The sequence below is a fragment of the Syngnathus leptorhynchus genome, chromosome 2, assembly GCF_054491065.1.
Source record: "Syngnathus leptorhynchus isolate UIUO chromosome 2, UIUO_Slep, whole genome shotgun sequence".
NCBI classification, from domain to species: Eukaryota; Metazoa; Chordata; class Actinopteri; order Syngnathiformes; family Syngnathidae; genus Syngnathus; species Syngnathus leptorhynchus.
Window position 1 is genome coordinate 1,638,400 of NC_141196.1, and position 18,350 is coordinate 1,656,749.

General features: G+C 49.2%; 6 protein-coding genes across 7 annotated transcripts; 5 read left to right on the top strand and 1 right to left on the bottom strand.

Annotated features, from left to right (window-relative positions):
* The first annotated feature begins 230 nt into the window (after positions 1-230).
* Positions 231-2,202, top strand: stard15 (StAR-related lipid transfer (START) domain containing 15). The gene is made up of 6 exons (XM_085905725.1): positions 231-752; positions 1,095-1,242; positions 1,361-1,464; positions 1,531-1,648; positions 1,735-1,787; positions 1,886-2,202. Exons 1-6 carry the CDS (start codon positions 606-608, stop codon positions 2,102-2,104), a joined length of 789 nt encoding a protein of 262 aa, XP_085761851.1. The 5' UTR covers positions 231-605; the 3' UTR covers positions 2,105-2,202.
* Positions 2,203-2,293: 91 nt separating this feature from the next.
* On the top strand, positions 2,294-5,398 carry tsr2 (TSR2 ribosome maturation factor). The gene is made up of 5 exons (XM_085905726.1): positions 2,294-2,436; positions 3,061-3,151; positions 3,263-3,354; positions 3,705-3,863; positions 4,189-5,398. Exons 1-5 carry the CDS (start codon positions 2,359-2,361, stop codon positions 4,291-4,293), a joined length of 525 nt encoding a protein of 174 aa, XP_085761852.1. The 5' UTR covers positions 2,294-2,358; the 3' UTR covers positions 4,294-5,398.
* Positions 5,399-5,543: 145 nt separating this feature from the next.
* On the top strand, positions 5,544-10,138 carry rest (RE1-silencing transcription factor). Its single transcript, XM_085905711.1, has 6 exons — positions 5,544-5,702; positions 6,665-6,882; positions 6,947-7,426; positions 7,496-7,656; positions 7,728-7,811; positions 8,357-10,138. The coding sequence occupies exons 2-6, from the start codon at positions 6,674-6,676 to the stop codon at positions 9,763-9,765; spliced, it is 2,343 nt and encodes a 780-aa protein (XP_085761837.1). The 5' UTR covers positions 5,544-5,702; positions 6,665-6,673; the 3' UTR covers positions 9,766-10,138.
* Positions 9,939-13,110, bottom strand: noa1 (nitric oxide associated 1). Its single transcript, XM_085905720.1, has 9 exons — positions 12,724-13,110; positions 11,638-12,579; positions 11,399-11,563; positions 11,226-11,336; positions 11,073-11,167; positions 10,873-11,004; positions 10,661-10,777; positions 10,454-10,571; positions 9,939-10,387 (listed from the first exon to the last, which is right to left on the bottom strand). Exons 1-9 carry the CDS (start codon positions 12,902-12,904, stop codon positions 10,158-10,160), a joined length of 2,091 nt encoding a protein of 696 aa, XP_085761846.1. The 5' UTR covers positions 12,905-13,110; the 3' UTR covers positions 9,939-10,157.
* Positions 13,107-15,106, top strand: nipsnap3a (nipsnap homolog 3A (C. elegans)). Of its 2 annotated transcripts, none has more exons than XM_085905722.1 (6): positions 13,107-13,356; positions 13,837-14,044; positions 14,129-14,290; positions 14,592-14,741; positions 14,809-14,871; positions 14,958-15,106. In XM_085905722.1, the coding sequence occupies exons 1-6, from the start codon at positions 13,141-13,143 to the stop codon at positions 15,032-15,034; spliced, it is 876 nt and encodes a 291-aa protein (XP_085761848.1). In that variant the 5' UTR covers positions 13,107-13,140; the 3' UTR covers positions 15,035-15,106. The 2 variants fall into 2 exon arrangements, with proteins under 2 accessions (XP_085761848.1, XP_085761849.1); XM_085905723.1 differs by lacking the exon at positions 13,107-13,356 and adding an exon at positions 13,439-13,739.
* Positions 15,107-15,373: 267 nt separating this feature from the next.
* On the top strand, positions 15,374-17,239 carry LOC147060000 (putative pancreatic secretory proteinase inhibitor). Its single transcript, XM_085905727.1, has 4 exons — positions 15,374-15,523; positions 15,599-15,630; positions 15,701-15,813; positions 16,929-17,239. Exons 1-4 carry the CDS (start codon positions 15,454-15,456, stop codon positions 16,972-16,974), a joined length of 261 nt encoding a protein of 86 aa, XP_085761853.1. The 5' UTR covers positions 15,374-15,453; the 3' UTR covers positions 16,975-17,239.
* The last annotated feature ends 1,111 nt before the right edge of the window (positions 17,240-18,350 follow it).

The following is an 18,350-nucleotide window of genomic DNA, read 5'->3' on the forward strand; positions in this document are numbered from 1 at the left end:
GCAGCATCAGCTTGTCCCATATGAAAACCGGGCCGCAGTTGCCTATGGCGCCACCCAGTGGCCATTTGACTTGTCAACGCCAGTTCAAATTTAGACCGCTGCGCATTCTCGTTGCGCTTGTGAATTTCTGTCCGCAGGACCTCTATTCAAATGGGTGTGGAAGTTTACCAGCGCTGAAGCAACTAAAGATCCATACGACTCCGCCCAACAGCTCACCTGAAGCACAGGTGTCACATGACCAGGAACACGCCAAACCTCCTTCCTCGAGTACTACGTCATCATCATGGTGGACACAAACAACTAACTCCCCCCCCCAAACATCGTGACCGTACTTCTCGCTGGTCGGCTCCAGCTGGTGCCTCGCCTGTTTCGTATATTTGACAGGGAGGTGACAAAATGGCTGTCAAGTTTGAAGTCACCCGGGCAACCAATAGTCCTTGGGTTTTGTGGTCGGCCGAGCGGATTGGCGGGAAGAGGGATCACGTCGGGCCGTGACGTCAGGTCACCTGAAACGCACCTGAAAGCGACACCTGCTCGCCAGCACGCACAAGCGCCGCGCGGAAAACCTCCGCTCCGCAGAGGCGTTCCTCCCGGCTCCGTGCGAGATGGCCGTTCAGATTCCCGACGACTCGGACTTCTCCTCCTTCAAGGATCAGTGCCTCGACACCCAAGGCTGGTCCAGGCGCTACCACAAGGGAGGGGTCACCGTGTGGTGCCTCCCCGACGACAGCGACAAGGTTCAGAAGATCAAGGTGATCATTTCAGCACACGCAAACGGCCGCACCAAATGAGTTTGACGCTTGACGAAAGCGCACGGATCGTTTTTTTTGCTTAGCTTGCGTATAATCGGCAAATCTACTCAATTGCTCCCTCTACTGTTGGCCACGTGGTACTTGAAGTCCAACAACCCCATTTATTTAGTTTGGAACCACAACCGACACAAACGCAAAGATACCAACAAACACACTGAAATGCAGAGAGCAGCCGCGACGCTCACTCGTCAATTTTGAATGAAGTCGCGGTTTCGAGTTTCACGCCAGATGGAAAACGACGTATCGCCTTCTCGCTGTGACACTCGGGCCCGTGTGATTCAGATGAAAATCGTGTGCGCGGGCGTGAGCGCCGAGACGCTGTACGATGTCCTCCACGACACCAGCTACCGCAGGAAGTGGGACACCAACATGATCGACACGTACGACATCGGCAGACTGACCGTCAACGCCGACGTGGGCTATTATTCCTGTGAGCTGACCATCCGTCCCTGTCCAATCTTATCTTGAAGCTCCACTCCAGCTCACTCACCGCCCTCGATGGCCAAGGTCGATGACTAATCAATGAATCCGATTGTTCTCCATCCAAGGGAGGTGTCCCAGTCCATTGAAGAATCGAGACTTTGTGACTTTGAGGTCGTGGCTCCCTCTCGGCAGTGACTACCTGATCATCAACTATTCTGTCAAACACCCGGTAAATATCCCCTCAAATGTGTCATGTCTTCAATGAGGGACGGATCACGCCTTTTTGTGTCGGCAGCAACATCCCCCGAAGAAGGACTTTGTCCGGGCAGTGTCCCTGCTGACCGGATACTTTGTCCAGTCCAGCGGAACCGACGGCTCGTCTCTCTACTACCTCACTCAGCTGGATCCTCGAGGTGACAAAGCAAACATCCGAATGGCATTTTCAAGAAAACCTGTGAAGACCGAGCTGAGGGTTCAAGGCTTTGATTGTCTTCTGTAGGTTCCTTACCAAAGTGGGTGGTGAACAGAGTCTCACAGTTTGTGGCGCCCAAGGTAAAAGGAATGTTGCGGGAACGTCAACGGGCTCTTCGGTATCCAGTATAGATAGAATTGTGAATATGTTTCACCAAGGGTGACCTTTGGCTTTTCAGGCAATGAAGAAGATCTACAAGGCTTCTCAGAAGTATCCCGAATGGAAGCGTAAGCACAACCCTCACTTGAAGCCGTGGACGTTTCCGGAGCAAAACACCTTGCCGTGCATCAGCGTGTCCGAGCTGACGCTGCAACGCGCCGACTCGTTAGAGAACATCGACGAGAGCGGCCTGAGCGAGGAGAAGAGCAAGCACAGCGACGACGACGACGAGACTTGATTATTGTGTCCACGCTCTACCGTGGCTTTTGTCTTTTCGCTTTGTGTGAGTGGGGGGAAAAAAAGAGAAACATTTGACAATCATCATTATCCAAATAAATCGGGTCGTTTTCTATCTTGAAGCACTCCAACAAAATGAGAATTATTCGATCGATTGCACAAATCGCGCGTTCAGATGGGTTTGCAATGATCGACTTTTTCTGTCTGAGCCAAATCAACGCGTCGAGATCGATTGATGATGTCTGTCCAACCAACATGGCGGCGTCCGCAGATTCGCGTGCGCTTTTCACCGACGGAGTGAGAGCGGCCCTGCACACTTGGCCGGTTCTGCAGGTAAATAAATATTTGTGTTTAAAAAAAAAAAACCCGTGTACATTCTGTGCATACAGAATACACTTCAACGGGGATGCATGATATACCGTCGATGACGTCAAGACAAACTCGATCGCCTAACCCTAACTTTGGTCCTTATCTGCGTATTTGATGAAATCGCTAACGTGGGAGCGAGCGCATTGCCATTGTCATCAAGAAGAAACGTTTCCACGGCTCTCTTTCGAGACGATCGAGGACCACCAGCTTCTTGGGCGTTCTAAAACTTTTTCGCGAAAGACGTGTAATATACATGCAACAGTGGAAGACGTTCCCTAAAATTGTCAGGCCAAATAATCGAAGTTGTATTGATTCCCGAAGTCCTTTGCTTTTCAATGCAACCAGCAAGAGCGCAACAATTTTCCTCCCTCCATCAAACGTGGCGTTTCATTGGTTTGAAAATAAATAAATAAATAAATAAATAAATATATATATATATAAATTCGACTATGTTTCAAAGATTTGTGTGCATGTAAGGGACGTGCGCTGTCTGCAACGCTCGGTTTCCTTTTACTTCTTGTCTTTTGAAGTTCATTGTTTCCGTTGTTGTGTAATTATGCGACTGACAAACTTACGTGATGCTTTCAGATTGCAGTGGATAACGGTTTTGGAGGTGTGTACGGGCAACAGAAAGCTGATTGGCTGGTGGATGTTGTCCAGCAGTACTTCCATGACAACGGTGGGCGAATGAGTTTGTTTCAACCGCTGGACAACAACCTTTTGACAGAATCAAACAAATCACACCTTAGCTGTTTCGTTGTTGACCCTGTTTTGTTTCTCGTGCCATCAGATGACCTGGCGCAAGATGAAGTGGAAGATTTCATCAGCACCCTCATGGATCAAGAGTTTCAGACTGTGGTGGACGATGGAAGTTTACCCCAGGTGCACACACTTTTGCCATCTTCACCAACTTCTCACTTCTTGTCTCTGTTTGAATTTTTTTTGTTTTTATTACACCCACCTGTAAAAGTTGCAAATATGAACACATGTACACGCAGCTTGTGATGATCAGAGTATTTGTCACGTTCAATAAACAAAGAGTAGTCAAGTCAAGTTTATTTGTATAAATCACAAGCAGTCTCAAAGGGCTTCACATAATCAATCAATTGACAATTATTCTCAAAGCATCCCCTGTACCACAGCAAAAATGAAAATATGGTGAATATTAGTTAGTTGTTGACAAGTATTGCATCCTGCTAAGATGCATTGGCTAACTTTGAGCGCGTCCTCAGGTGTGTGTGCGACTGATGCAGATGTTCAGTCAGTGGCAGCAGGGGGCGCTGCAGCAATTGTCTGACTCCATCCAATTGCTGACCCTGAACCAGACGTCCAGAGCAAAGGTCACGGCCCAGCCGTCACAGTCAGACTCGGAGAGTGATGGCGAAACTCAGGTGAGGTAGCTCACACGCGCTATTCCGCGTTGTCACTAGTCAGTCTTTGTTTACACGTGCATTTCCTTTCTTTTTTCCGTAGAATAGAAGGATCGATCTTTATTGTCATTGTCACATGTACAACGAAATTTCAAAGTGCCAACCGATCAGTTCAAAAACTAACAAAAGATCAAAAATACAAGCTAAAAGTCTCTACAAACTAAAAACCACACAAAAGAACATACACAAACAACAACCCCCCCCTCCATATTTTTGTTAAAAATAGACATCCAATTGCACACTGTATTGCAAATGGCCTATTATAAGTGTGTGTTGATGTTTTTAGGAGATGGAGTTTGAAAGTGCATCAGTCAACACAACAAATCCACCTCCTCCTCCTTCTCCTCATGAAGACGAAGATGGATGGACGCTGGTTGGAAAGAGGAAGTGACACAGGAGATGATGACCTTAGACGTTTGGACTTTGAGGAGTTGCCAGCGCATGTTTGATGTGTGACATTCACATTTGGGGCAGACTTCACTTCTGGTGGCAGCTGATTCCGTTTGTGTGCAGCATAAGAACTAAACTCTGCATCCCCGGTTTTTTGCTTTGAACTTTGGGCTCCACTAATTGACAGCAGAGCTCAGAGATCGACTGGGTTGGTATTCAATTCGCCATTGTTTCCTGATTTTCTTAACACATTCACAAATGAAACCATCCTTTCATTTATAGACCAGTAGCAGAACCTTAAATTCTATATCGCTGACTGGTAGCCAACGTTAAGCCTTTATTTATGATTAAACATGCAGGCCACCGGGCCCCAAGGACTGGAATTGGTGACCCCTGATTTTGGTCATTTGCTTCAAAATGTGTGATCAAAGAACGACCTCCATATAGAAATGTTTGGAATCGGGTGCAGTGCCACAAGTTCCCAGCAGAGGGCGATGGTAAAAGTGCTAAAAAAAAAAAAAGAAAGGTGCCACCTCAAGATGGCTCATCTTCTCATCATTACAGCTGCCAAGAATATACTTCAACAAAATATTTGAAAGGGGACAGAAAAAAAGAAGAATCCTCCTTTTGTCAGGTCAGGGCCCCAGCGTGTTGGAGCCTATTCTATGCTATCTGTCTTTGGGCCAGAAGCAGCCGGCATACACCCTGAACTGGTCTCCAAGCAATCACAGTGCACAAATAACCCCCCAGCCCCATTTCCAGACAATTTGGATGTCACAAATCACAGAATATGCAAAGCCCCCCACAATTGAACCCTCAACTCTGCATTGGGAGGCAGTTGTGCTAAGCATTCAACCAGCATGACACATATCTTTGTTGTTTCCCTTTTTTTTTTTTTTTTTTTACATTCACCGTCGTATGCGGGAATCATGAAGGCATGTGAAAAGTCACGTTGATTATACCGTGATACATTACAAATACAGCAGTGAAACAACGTAGTATAGTGACATTTAAAAAAAGAGATTTAAAAATGCTTCGTAGTACAAAAAAAACGGTGGCAAAAAAAACGTAGCATAAACTAATATGAGCTGCTGTAAAAAAAAAATCAAGTTACAAAAAAAAAAAGATCACTTGCAATATATAACAAAAAGTGATTTCTATCATATGAACAAATAAGCAAAAAGAGAGAAGAAAGACAAAGAAGAGTAAGTCGGGGAAAAAAAACCTGAAATGTTTTTGGCGTGGCCAACGTGATGACGTCACGCCGCCGATGTGCTTCAGCGTTGGCTGTGGAGGAATGTGCGCAAACTTTTCCTTCTTTCTCCTCGGGTTTGTCCTCGACGACGCTTTCACGAGATTTTCTACAAAAGACGGTGCATCGCCCGACAAGTTGGTGCCGCAGGACAGCGGGTGAGTACGAACGGGAACAGCGGGTTACTTTGGCGGAGCTCCGAATCAACTTGGCGTCGAGCAAACTTTGGAAAATGGAGGCGGCCCGCACAAGACGACAAGACCTATGGACGAGACGCCCAGGCGCTGTCCGCCGCTGATCACAATTCAGGACCATGGCTAACACTTTTGCCAGGCACACTTTTCGCCTTTGTTCGTTCCTCTTTGGCCTCGTTGCCATTTTTAGGCCACTTTTGACGGATCGTTGAGCTTCCTCGCTCGCGGCTTCTTTTGGCTTCCGCTAAGTTGCTCAGAAAAGTGAAATGGTGGCCCAGCCAAAAAAAAAAAAAAAAAAAAAATCACAACGCGTTCGTACCAACTTGATCGGCTCTGAAGCGTCCATAATGTGTTCGGAAAACTAATGTGTCGCCAAAATATCGAAAGAGTGCAAGTAGTTTGTGGAATTTGAGCAAAAGTGTGAAGACTTGAAAATGACGACGAGCAATGACGTGAGTGTGTCGAAACTTGGATGTGCTCTGCGACTGGTTTGTGTTGTTTTTTTTTTTTGTTGTTTTTTTGCCGCGTATGCGATGCGGGCGCTGTCGACTAGGTTTGGTGCTGTTTCAAAATGGCCGACTGGCCTTTTTTTTTTTTTCCTACTCTCGCGAAGTTGGCCAACTTTCTCTCACGAGCGCATTCTTCACGCAACAATGACGTTAGAAGCGCTTTCACACTAACTAGCAGAAAATGATTGCAAACCACACAGGTCTTGACCGTTTTTCTCATTTTGGGCAATGCCAGGGTCACAGGGTCAGTGTAAAACGCTTGACCTGTGGTTGAAGGAAAAATAGAGCAGATACTCCAGATGTGTTTTTGGTTCCATCGATAATACAATCCCAAATATTGGGGGACGATTGTTCTGATATTTGAGTACAGCTCTGTTCTTTTAGCTTAAAGAACCAGGGAAAATGTGTTATGGGCAGGAAGACAACATGGCGGTCGCATCCGTCTTCTCCATGGAGCCTTTTCCGCTGATGGATGACGACATCCGCAGTTCGCCGGCCCCTCAACTGGTGATGCTGGCCAACGTGGCGGCCGTGGCGGCGGCGGACGCCGCAGAGGGCAGCGTGGCGGATGACAAAGAGATGATGGAGCTGCAGACGGTGCCGTGCGGCTACTCGGATGACGAGGGCACCGTCAGGTGAACCGCGCGTGCCGGAGTCGCCTGCCCCCGAGCTTGACGTTAACGCGTGCTTCCTCCGCAGCTACGATTACGACAAAAGCGACGGCACCGACGACGTCGTCGACTTCCCTGAGTCGTCGGGGCTCGTGCAAAATGGCGGACGGGACGCCGGCTGCGAAATCCCGCCCCCAAACTCCAGCGGCCCCTCGCCGCCAAACTCGCCTCCGCGCAGAGAGTCGGCGACTGCCGTCCCCGCCAACGGCGGCAAGAAGAAGAAGCCTTTCCACTGCAAGCCGTGTCACTTCCTGGCTCACGACGAAAAAGATTTTGTGGAGCACCTGAGAACGCACGCCGTCAGCAAGATGGTGGTGGTCAACCACGTGGAGGGTCGCAGCAAGGCCAAAGCCAAAGAGGCGGACACGGCCGAGGAAGGTGAGACCGAAGCGGCCTCGGCGGACGCCAAAGGCCTGATCCGATGCGAGCGCTGTGGTTACAACACCAACCGATACGACCATTACGTGGCGCACCTCAAGCACCACAACAAGGAGGGCGACGACAACAGGTCAGCCGCCGCCGCCGCGTGCACCTTCCTTCACCATTGCTGACGTAGACGATTTTGTGTCTTTTGCAGAGTGTTCAAGTGCACGTTGTGCGCGTATAGCACCGTCAGTCAATACCATTGGAGGAAACACCTGCGCAATCACTTTCCCAGCAAACTGCACACGTGCACGTATTGTTCCTACTTCACCGACCGCAAGAGCAACTACATCCAGCACATCCGCACGCACACGGGTGGGTGAGAGCCGAGGGCGTGTCTTCTGCCCGCTCTGTGCACCGCGTCATCGTGCGTGTCCATCTCGCAGGTGTGCGTCCTTTCCGGTGCCCGTACTGCGACTACTCCAGCTCCCAGAAGACCCATCTGACCAGACACATGCGCACGCACTCGGGTAAGTAGTGTCACTTGTGTATTCTCTGGGGCCGAAATCAGTCGAGCCCAAGTCGTCATCGTTGTTGTCATCTAAATGCTAACAATGAGGGTGCATTGACAAGGCTTCATTGTTGTGACTTTTGTTTGTCCACTAAAGCATTCGAATGGCGCAGCAACACGGTAAACTCTGTGTGTGTGTGTGTGTGTGTGTGTGTGTGTGTGTGTGTGTGTGTGTGTGTGTGTGTGTGTGTGTGTGTGTGTGTGTGTGTGTGTGTGTGTGTGTGTGTGTGTGTGTGTGTGTGTGTGTGTGTGTGAGTTTCTCTTTGTGTTTTGTAGACTCGGTTGTCTGCCTGCCTCATAAATGTAGACATTAAAATACATCCAAGTTGTAGAGAGTTGTGAAAAAAAAATGATATTGCGTAATAGATTTCCCATTCACCGCAATCAAATATTACCTCAGTGCGACCTCCAGTGGGCAACATTGGCAACAACAGTTTGTTTTGTGAAAACGGTTCAATTCATGCGTTTGCTTGACCTCGCGGCCGGATTGGACTTTGTGTGCAGGTGAGCGGCCTTTTAAGTGTGACAGCTGCAACTACCTGGCGGCCAACCAGCACGAGGTGACCCGGCACGCCCGCCAGGTCCACAACGGTCCCAAACCGCTGGCGTGTCCTTACTGCGAATACAAGACGGCCGACCGCAGCAACTTCAAGAAGCACGTGGAGCTGCACCTCAACCCTCGCCAGTTCCTCTGCCCATTGTGCAAATACGCCGCCTCCAAGAAGTGCAACCTGCAGTACCACATCAAATCTCGACACTTGGGCTGCAACGTCGCCGTCGACGTCTCCAAAGTCAAACTGAGAGTCAAAAAACCCAACCAGCCTTCCAAAGCCAACGTGGAGGAGGACATCAACGACCTGGAGGTCAAAGAGGAGCAGCTACCTGCTGACAAGCCGTCCGGCCCCATCAATCTGTCGCTCACAAAGAGCGTTAAAGCAGCACCGGGGGACAAGGAGCCAGAGGAGAGTCCCAGGAAACGGCATGGCTCCGCGGAGAACGGCGAGCAGGAGAAAACCATCACAACCCGACAAAAGAAGCCCAAGGAGAAACCGGAGGAGACTGCCAACGCCACCAAGGCCAAGAGAAGAGTCAAGAAGATGACAGACGACGGAGCGCGTGATCCGCAATTGTTAAAGGACCAGAGAGAGAAGTCGCAAGCGCCCGAAACAACCGCTCAGCGAGATGGCAACAAGATCAGAAAGCCACGAAGATCCGGCAAGTCAGAACAAGAAGAACTCGCTGGGAGCATCGGCGTCCCCGAAGGTCTTCAAGAAGACGGCAAAGAAAAAGCTAAAAAGAGAAAAACGGCGGAAGCGCTCGACCTTTCGCTCCTGCCCGCCTCCAAGGCCCGCCGGACCCGAACAGGTGACGGTGTCCAGTCCAGCTCGCCCGCCAAGAGGGCCAGAAGGTCCAACAGAAAGTCTTCGCCGCCTCCGGCGAAAGGCCGATCGGGCACTCCGGACGTAGCGGAAAAACCTGCCCACCCGGAGCAGCCCACTCCCGTGCAGGCGGTGTCGCCTCCGGCGGAGTCAACCGAGCGGGCGCAACCCGCTCCGGCGCCCCCGTCTGAACCCGCCTCCGTGCCAGCGCCGCTTCCCAAGCAGCGCGGCAAAGCCTCCGACCCCGAAGACGATGACGAAGGCGTCCACAGTAGCCACGAAGGAAGCGGCGGCGATGTCAGCGACGGTGCCTCCGAAGGCAGCGATGACTCCGGACTCAACGGAAACGTCGCCGGCAAAAATTCCGACAACCCGGAGACGCCCACCTGTGAAGTTCCCACTCCCACTGAGCTCAAAAGTCACATGTGCATCTTCTGTGACCGCTATTTTTCCAAGGAGGCCGAATATCGCCGCCATCTCAACCGCCATCTTGTCAACGTGTACTACATGGACGCCGCGCCGGCGAGCAACTGATGGCGAGCGACCGATGCCGAGCGAGCTGTCAGACAATTCCAGCCGTTCGTCACGCAAGTTCTTCCTGGCCTTCTCTGCAGCGTTTGACAATCCGATTCTTGATCAACTTCAGCAAACTCGACATTTCACAACATTTTTTTTTTCCCGTGTGCAATATTGATCTTCGTTTTGATTGGGCTCATTTGGGTCACTTCACCTGTTCTATCAGTTTTCACAATATTTTGACCTTTCAATAGAACATGGTTTAATATTATGTATGTGATCAAACGACATATTGATAAATGAATGCTTGCTGGATATTTTTAGCTCCCCGCCCGACATGCGGACCCTGAGAGAAATGAGACGTTGGTGAAATAAAGTTGTCTTGATATGATGAGATGTTTTTGGAGTCTTCATCGGTGCGCAGGCGCTTTCTTCTTCACCTTGGCGCTCTTCAGGCGGACGTCCGGCAGCACCCTCGGCGTCACGGTTTTGTAGGCGGCCGACTTGGGGACGCGCGCTCCCTTCAGCGAAACCACGTGAGGAAGAAGCGCGGGCGTTCTCAGGCCGAAAGCCGCCGAGGGTGGCCCGTGAAGCCTCAGCAGCGGCTCCTCGCCCTCCGACACCGTCACCGCCACCCAACCTGGATACAGTCGACGGTTCTGTCACCATAAAACCCAGGCCGGTTGACGGCGGGCGGCGTGCGTACCTGCGGACGACAACTTGATGTCGGCGGCGGCCTCCAGGTGACCTCGACCTTTCAGCCGGAATTCCTGAGGCACCAACGCCGGGAAGTCCTTCATACGCTCCGCTCCTCCCGCTGGCACCTGCAGCGAAAAACCACGAGAACGCCATCACCGCATTTGTCTCCACGGAAATTTTGCAAGCCAAGATGACAGAGCGAGCGAGCGCTCACCCCCAGCAGCTCACGTCCGGCGTGTTTCTGATACACTGCGTCGGCTTTCTCCACACCGCAGATGTGAACGGGAACGTGAGCGGAAGCGATGACGGAAAACCAGCAGGACCTCTCCCCCTGGAATGTAATCCAAATGAGCTTCAACCTCGGGACGCCCTCGAGCGGACACGCCCGCAGTTGTTCTGCTCGACAACTTCTCCGCTCTAACTGACCTCCAGGAAGTCGATCCTGGCCAGAGCGCCGACAAAGAGACTCATTCCGGCCCTCAGGACAAACGTGCGAGGAACAATAGCCTGCGTGGGAACCACGGCTTTCACTTCCCGTTCGTTGAGCAGGCCGAGGATCTGCGGACACCGGTTGGCTTTTGCTTTCATCCGGGAGACGCCACCGAACGGCCGGGCGGGCGACTCACGTCGTGTTCCTTGGTGATTCCCGGCGTGTCAAACAGCCAATGCGCATCTTTGAGCTCGTTGTACGTCAACTCGCCAGGCGAGTCGTCTCGTTTTCCTGTAAAAACGCAGTTGTGAAAACCGTGCAAGACCGAGTCACCAATCGAGTTTCTCACCCGTCGTCGCAGTTCCTTTGTCATCGTACTCTTCAAAGGCTAGAGTGTCCGGATCGAAGTCGACGGTTCCTTGTCCGCCGCCTTTGGGTAGGAATGTTCGACCAACACGACCTGAGCACAAAAAGCAGAGTCGTCGTGTGTGTGGCCCCGCCCGCCTCCCATTCGCCACATACCAACTAAGTATCCTCGACGGCGGAGGTCTTTGAGCCTCCTGGCCTCGTCGGGCGACAGGTCATCTTCCGTCTGCCGGCGACATTCCTCGAGACGCTTATGTCGTCGAAACATCCGGTACGGCGTGGGGTTGATGATGGGGAACTTGAGCAGGTTCAGAGTGGTCCCTGCGAACAAGATGGCGCACACTCGCAGTCAAGCGGGATGATGGACCGGTCGCGACCGTCGGCGACGAGCTCACCGGGCCACGGGGAAATGGTCGCTTTGCCGATGACGTCGGAGGCTCTGGACTTGCAGTAGTCGGACTGGAGCAGCGTATTGAAGAGTGTGGACTTTCCCGCGTTGGCGCTTCCCACCAGGTACACGTCACCTTTGTACTTCCAAGCCCTTTGCAGGCTGGAGATCAGACCCTCGATGCCGTAGCCGGTCTTGGCGCTGATCAGGTGGATGTCGCTCACCTGATCCCCCAAGCCGGCATCCCGACAGAAGCTATCCAGCTGCCGTCGGATTCGTTGCAAGTAGTTGGGCGAGTCGGCGGGAAGGAGGTCAATCTTGTTGCCCAGAACCACCACGTGTTTGTTGCTACCCACCAAGTCCGGAAGATCCGGTACGATCGAGTCGGGGACATCCAGGAGGTCCACGATTAGGAGCACTAGCGCTTTTTGGGAGCGGATCTTCTGCACCACGTTGCGAAACTCGTCCTTGGACACTCGCAGGCGGAGAGCCTTTTGATGGTGGCGCAGCAAATGACAACGCTGGCAGGTGGCGCTGTTGAGGCGGTTCTCCTGCAGCAGAACCTTGTACTTTTCGCTGGGCAGGTACCCCGGGTAAGCGATGTCAGCGCAGTGCAAGATGGCGCCGCAACCCGAGCAGTGAGTCTCACTCACGGGTTCCTCTGAATCTGCTGTCCCGTAGATCTTGTGCTCATTCTTCAGCGCTGCCGTCTTTTTCTTCTTGGAAGCCACCACGCCCGGGAGCAGCGGGAAGTCCGCGTCGTGGAACTGAATGAGGGATTCGAACTGAATGAGGGATTTTGCTTCGAGGTCCGCTCCGCTTGCATCCTTTAAATAACCCTGAAGGGAGCTGCCGTGAGTCTGCTGAGAAGCACGAGGAGGAGGCGCAGGATGAGCCGAAGTGTGCTGTGGATCGACATCTGTCAAAGCTGGTTCCTCCTCCTCCGCATCTGACAAAAGACACGAGAACGCTTCAAAACGAAAGCTGAAAGCCAGGCATTATCATTTTCCAGCTTTATTTATATGTTTTATTGACATTGGATTTTTATTTTTAGATAGAGGACATTTGAACACCGCGCATGTGCAGTGCTGACCTGTGAGCTCTTCGAACCAGAAGCGTTCTTCCTGGCCGGGATCCACGGTGCAACTCCGTTCGAGTTCACGCGAGCGTCTGCCGTGAGTGTAACCGCTCGAGACGCGTCTTGACGCGGCCCATTTAGTCGTGCGCCGGAGCGCTAGCCCCAACCTCGTGGCCACCCGCCCCACATTCAACATACTTCTTGTACGGCGTGACGTCACTTTGTTTTCCTACACCGAAGTGCAAGTTGCTCTTCTTCCTGCTGCGTGTAACAGCGGTTTGTGAACGCAAGCAGTGCATTACTGCCACCCAATGATCGGCCTTGGTAACTGCAATGTCTTTTTGGAAAAAACGAACATACCATTTCTACACATGTTTAAAATAATTATTGCATGTATTCCAGTTGTCCTTAGAAATTTTGTTAGAAATGTAAATGACTGACGTCACAGCTAGGATGCGGTCAAATGTCAACCCCCCCCCAAAAAAAAACAAGCGCAAAATAAAACACGTGACCTCCATGCTACCTGATGACGTCAGAAAAACTCCATCGCAGGACTTTTGGTTTACGCACTCGTCCACTTCACGTTTTGAAAAAATGATTCGCTTTTCACGCCTGCTGACCCGTTTACGTCACTCGCCGGATCCTCAAGTGAGTTCACCAAACCCAACCGAACTTGACACTTGACACTTTTTTTTAAAGTAATCTTCATTGTGTACTTTTGTGTGCTCCTCGCATCACGTGACATTGTGTGTTCACACATGGCAACTTGTGGCAATGGCAACCAGAGCTCATTGGTGACGTACGGTCCAGCTGACAAATCGATTTGCAACGTTTGATTTGTCAATTAAAACATTTTGGGGGGGAAGCGACAGATGCACATACACGCACACACTGATGTACACAAACACACACACAATCACACGCACACTCAGTTGATCTTTGGACAAGATGGAGTGGAATGTTTCAGGTTGAAAATTAACCAAGTCAACACTACTACGATACCACTCCATGACTGCTGGCGTGGACAAATAGTACAGATTAAAAATATAAATTTTTTCTTCAAAACCACATCAAGACGTTTTTTCAGGATTTAAAATGCAAATATGAATGTGTGTTTTGTGTGATCAGCGCTTGGCAGGCCTCTCAACAGGAACTCAAGAAGGAGGTGAAGCGTTGTACGAGTTCCGCACCTACCAAATTCGTCCGGACCAAAGCTCTGCCTTCCTGAAGTTAACCAATGAGAAGATCCACCTCAGGACCGCCCACTCAGAGCTCATTGGTTATTGGAACGTCGAGTACGGCGCCATTAATCAGGTCTTACATATCTGGAAATACGGTGAGGAGTCTCTCGGTCCGTTCGTCGCAGGGGTCCCGCACCTCTGGGACTGATGAATAAGCTCCGCCCATCCCTTGGCTACAGACTCCTTGGGCCATCGCGCGGCGGTGCGTGCGGCCCTAGCTCAGGACGAGCGCTGGATCGCTGAGTACATCAGCAAGGCCATTCCCATGCTGATGTGTCAAGACAACCACGTCGCCGTCCTGCTGCCCTGGAGTCGCATCAGCTCGCCACCGCATCACGGAGGTCAGTCGTGCGGCATCACCTTGTTTTACGCCACGCCGCCGTGTCGTGTTCTGTCAGTCCACGTCACATCAAGCATCCCACGCCACATCAGGCCTGTCTGATGCCGGGGACTTATGGAAATGTTGAAAACAAAAACATCTGGAGTCATCAGATATACCCAAAAGTCTGGTTGCAAGTATATTGGGGGGGGGGGGCTCTTCAACAGTCTTCTCATGTGTGACCTAATTTCTTTGACATGTCAAACCAATAATTCATGACGTGAGGTCCGGGTGCCTTATATCTTTGGCGTGTTTTTTTTTAGGGGTCTTTGAACTGGCCTCCTTCAGGACTCGTGTGGGCGCCGCCTCAGTCTTGGCTGCGTCTCTTCAGGACGCCGTGGCCTCCCGTGACTCATGCGGACACAGTCACTTGATCGGTGCTTTCCAAAGCGACATCGGCCAGATGGACACGGGTCAGTGCAACGTACGTAAGCCGGTGTGTGTGTTTGTCAATACGCGTGACGTCATTTTAATTGCCAGTTTACGCCCTGCGGTGGTTCAAGAGCGCCGACGAGCGCCGGCGAGTGGAAAGTGAAGCAAAAGGTGAGCGCTGGCCCGGCGGGCCGTGACATCATCACCATTTTAAAACGGAGCTCAATTGGTGAGTGCCATCTTAACGTGTCCTTTAGCGGGCCGCGGATTGAGCCTGGTGGAGTCCCGGGAGACCAAAGTGATGTTCCCGTGTTCCTTCTCGCCGCTCAAGTGATATCCCGATGGGTTGTCAGAAAAGTTGAGCCGTCGATCCCCAATCGTGTAGTGCTGTCGCAACCGAGACACTTTTTTTTTTTTGCTTTCGAATAATAAACTTCTGGAACAAAGTTTGTGCATATGTGCTGACCTTTGCCATTCTGTCATCAGGCAATATTACAAACAAAAGCAAAAGTTATTGACAAAAAAAAAAAATAGATGAACCATGAACTCTTGCCCTTTTCCACACAGACGGTCAACGGCCGTGTTTTGTCCCAGCGGCGGTTGTTGTCGCCTTTTTACGCTGACACAGCGGAGTCTGCCAGCGCCGTTGATCCCGAGATTAGACGGGCACAAAGGCGCCGTCACAACATGTGTGCGCGTGGCGGGCGGCAGCCTATATGTATACATGTAGTGTGTACGTGACCCACTTCCAGGATGGCTCCGGTGGACGGCATGTTGCGCGCCTGGCTGCTTTTGGTCTGCGTGACGCTTGTCCTCTATGCAAGTGAGTTGCCCTTCATACACAAAGACGCGGCCATCCCTGGCCTCGCTCATCATTAAAGATGCTTCATCTTTTCAGATGCTGAGGACCAAACCAGGATCTTCAGGAGGGTATGATAGCGAGAATGTGGCCTTGCGTTTACTTCTCAGCACGTGGTGACGTTTGTGTTTTTGTTGGCAGCCCCAGTGCAGCGGCACCACTCCGACCCGAGCGTGCCCGCTCAACTACTCGCCCGTGTGCGGCAGCGACGCCGTCACCTACCCCAACGAATGCGCTCTTTGCATCCACCGACTGTGAGTACGGGCAAGACAAAGTATGTTAAGTGGACGTGACCAGTGCTTTGGAAAATTTCGAAAAACTCTCCCCGAAAAGACTCTGCAATGTGTTTGTGCACTCGCAGTTGATTTTTATATCAGTAGAATACAGTAAACAAAGACAAAACTTTTCTTTTCAGGCCAGCTTGTTTCATGCTAACGCTAATTAGCATCTTTGTCGAACACTGGTGAGCAAGGTGATTAGAATTAACAAACACTTATTAATGAACAAACTGGAAAAACTGGATGAAATTTAATAAGACGCTTTAAAAAAAAAAACGACTATGTAAACTACTTTATGTTTGTAGACACTCTACAAAAATCGTATATATATATATATATATATATATATATATATATATATATATATATATATATATATATATATATATATAAAATGATTCAAACAAACGCTCATTACTATATATTATGATCATTTATAGCTTGGATGATTTTGGAAGTTTTATAACAGCTTTTTTTTGTGATTTACATAGACTACTTGTAACTGTACTGTGCATTCCATTTCTGTCAGGTTGTCTTGGAGAGTTTTAGTCAGTTTATATATCAAATATAGCCTAAATAGAAAGAATTGACAGAGGACTTTAAAACTTTGACAGATGCGGCGGCTGTTAGCATTGCTAATTTAGCTGCTAACTGGCTTTTCGTTTCCTTGCTCTTTTCCAATTGATTTATATATATATATATATATGATGTTTGTTTCGAGATTATTGTATAGCTGTACATACGAAAGCTCAGTCGTTTGGCTATTGCACTTTACTTTCTATTTGACAATATTTAGTGACCTTTTGTGTTATCTAATTGCAGTCCACAAATACTTCCCAAAATATATTCACAAATAAATGAAACTACAAAAAGTTTTTCAAACCCGTTCCAGAAAATAATCAAGAATGAAAAAAAAAAAAGAATAAGAAAAAAAACACAATTTAAAAACAAAACAAAACAAAAAAAAAGTCAAACTATACTAAGCCTGTTGGAGAACATTCTGGTCGACACCTGAACGCACACACAAACACGCAACCATTCTCACGGTCATGTGACCTCATGTATTTATGTTTGTGTGTGTGTGTGTGCAGGGAGAAGAAGTTGGACATTGTGATCACTAAGGATGGCCCCTGCTGATGACATTACATCTTTGTGTGTTTTTTCACGGACTACTCACACACTCACGCACACACACACACACACACACACACACACACACACACACACACACACACACACACACACACACACACACACGTTTGTCTATTTTTTATGGTGTTCCTTTAAATCAGAGCAGCAACTTTTCCGCCAGCTTTTTTTCATTACGTGTGCAAGAAGACAAACAAAAAGAGTGATTAACTTGACAAATTGTACTCCAATGAAATAAATATCATGTCAACAAGCCAATGTGTTGAGCCCACTTTCTGCTATGCTAACACCTTACCCGCATAATTAATTAGATACGGTCATGTGAACATGCCGATGCGTTGCACTCACTTTCTGCCTTGCTAATGTGTTAGCTACATGATTGATGATGTCATGTTAGCATGGTGACCTGTTGCTTTCATTTCATTTGGGACACATAACGGTGAAGACATAAAAGTGTGAAAATGATTTCTTAAATGTGCTTATGTTGTAAGAAACAACAACAGTATTTGGCCAACATTTGAATTGTTTGATTAATAATCTTCAAGGAGATTCAGTGGCCTAGATCTCCACTGTTATTGATTTACCGTACGATGCAAATGTCAAGGTGAGGTGATGTTAGGTCAAATGAACATGATGAGTTGCCGACAAGATTATAATAAAGCAATTCTCACATGAAACTACGGTCGTGCTAACATGTTGCTGAGGTAGTGCTAAACACCACGCTGAGGTGTCAGTGCGAAGACATCCGGTCAAATGGACTTCCTCACTTTGTTTTGATGTCCGCCTCCATATTGTCTCAGATGCTTCCTGTTTCCTGTCTGCTGGCTTCTGATTGTCTTTGGCGGCAAGGACAAGGAAAGGAAAGGAGAGCAGAGGAAACTCCACCAGCGCCCGGGCACCCGCCGAGGCGCTTGCTTCCTGTCCGCATAGCAGCAGAGTTAGCTGGGCAAAACCTGAAACCTTTCTCCTTCCCTCGTCACCTCGAATATGAACGCATCGTGACACCTTTTCTTTTCATTTCTTTTTCTCTCATTTACAGTATGCTAATGAACGCATGTAACCTGACACAGGTTCATTTATAACTCATTGCATGATATGGTCGTGAACATTTTGAATCAAATTGCTATCCAACTGAGTTATTCAACTTTAAAATAAATTCTACTTTAATGGAATGTTTTTATTGGAGAGACGCAACCCCCCCCCCCTCCCAATTATACATCACGATTAAAACCAAATCAGTATAATATAACAAAAGTATACTATATTAAAATGATCTATTTAATGTTCAGATTTAAACTCCAAATACATATTTAATACAATGAGTAGCATGTGATGATAATGATTAAATCATAATTCCTTTGGAG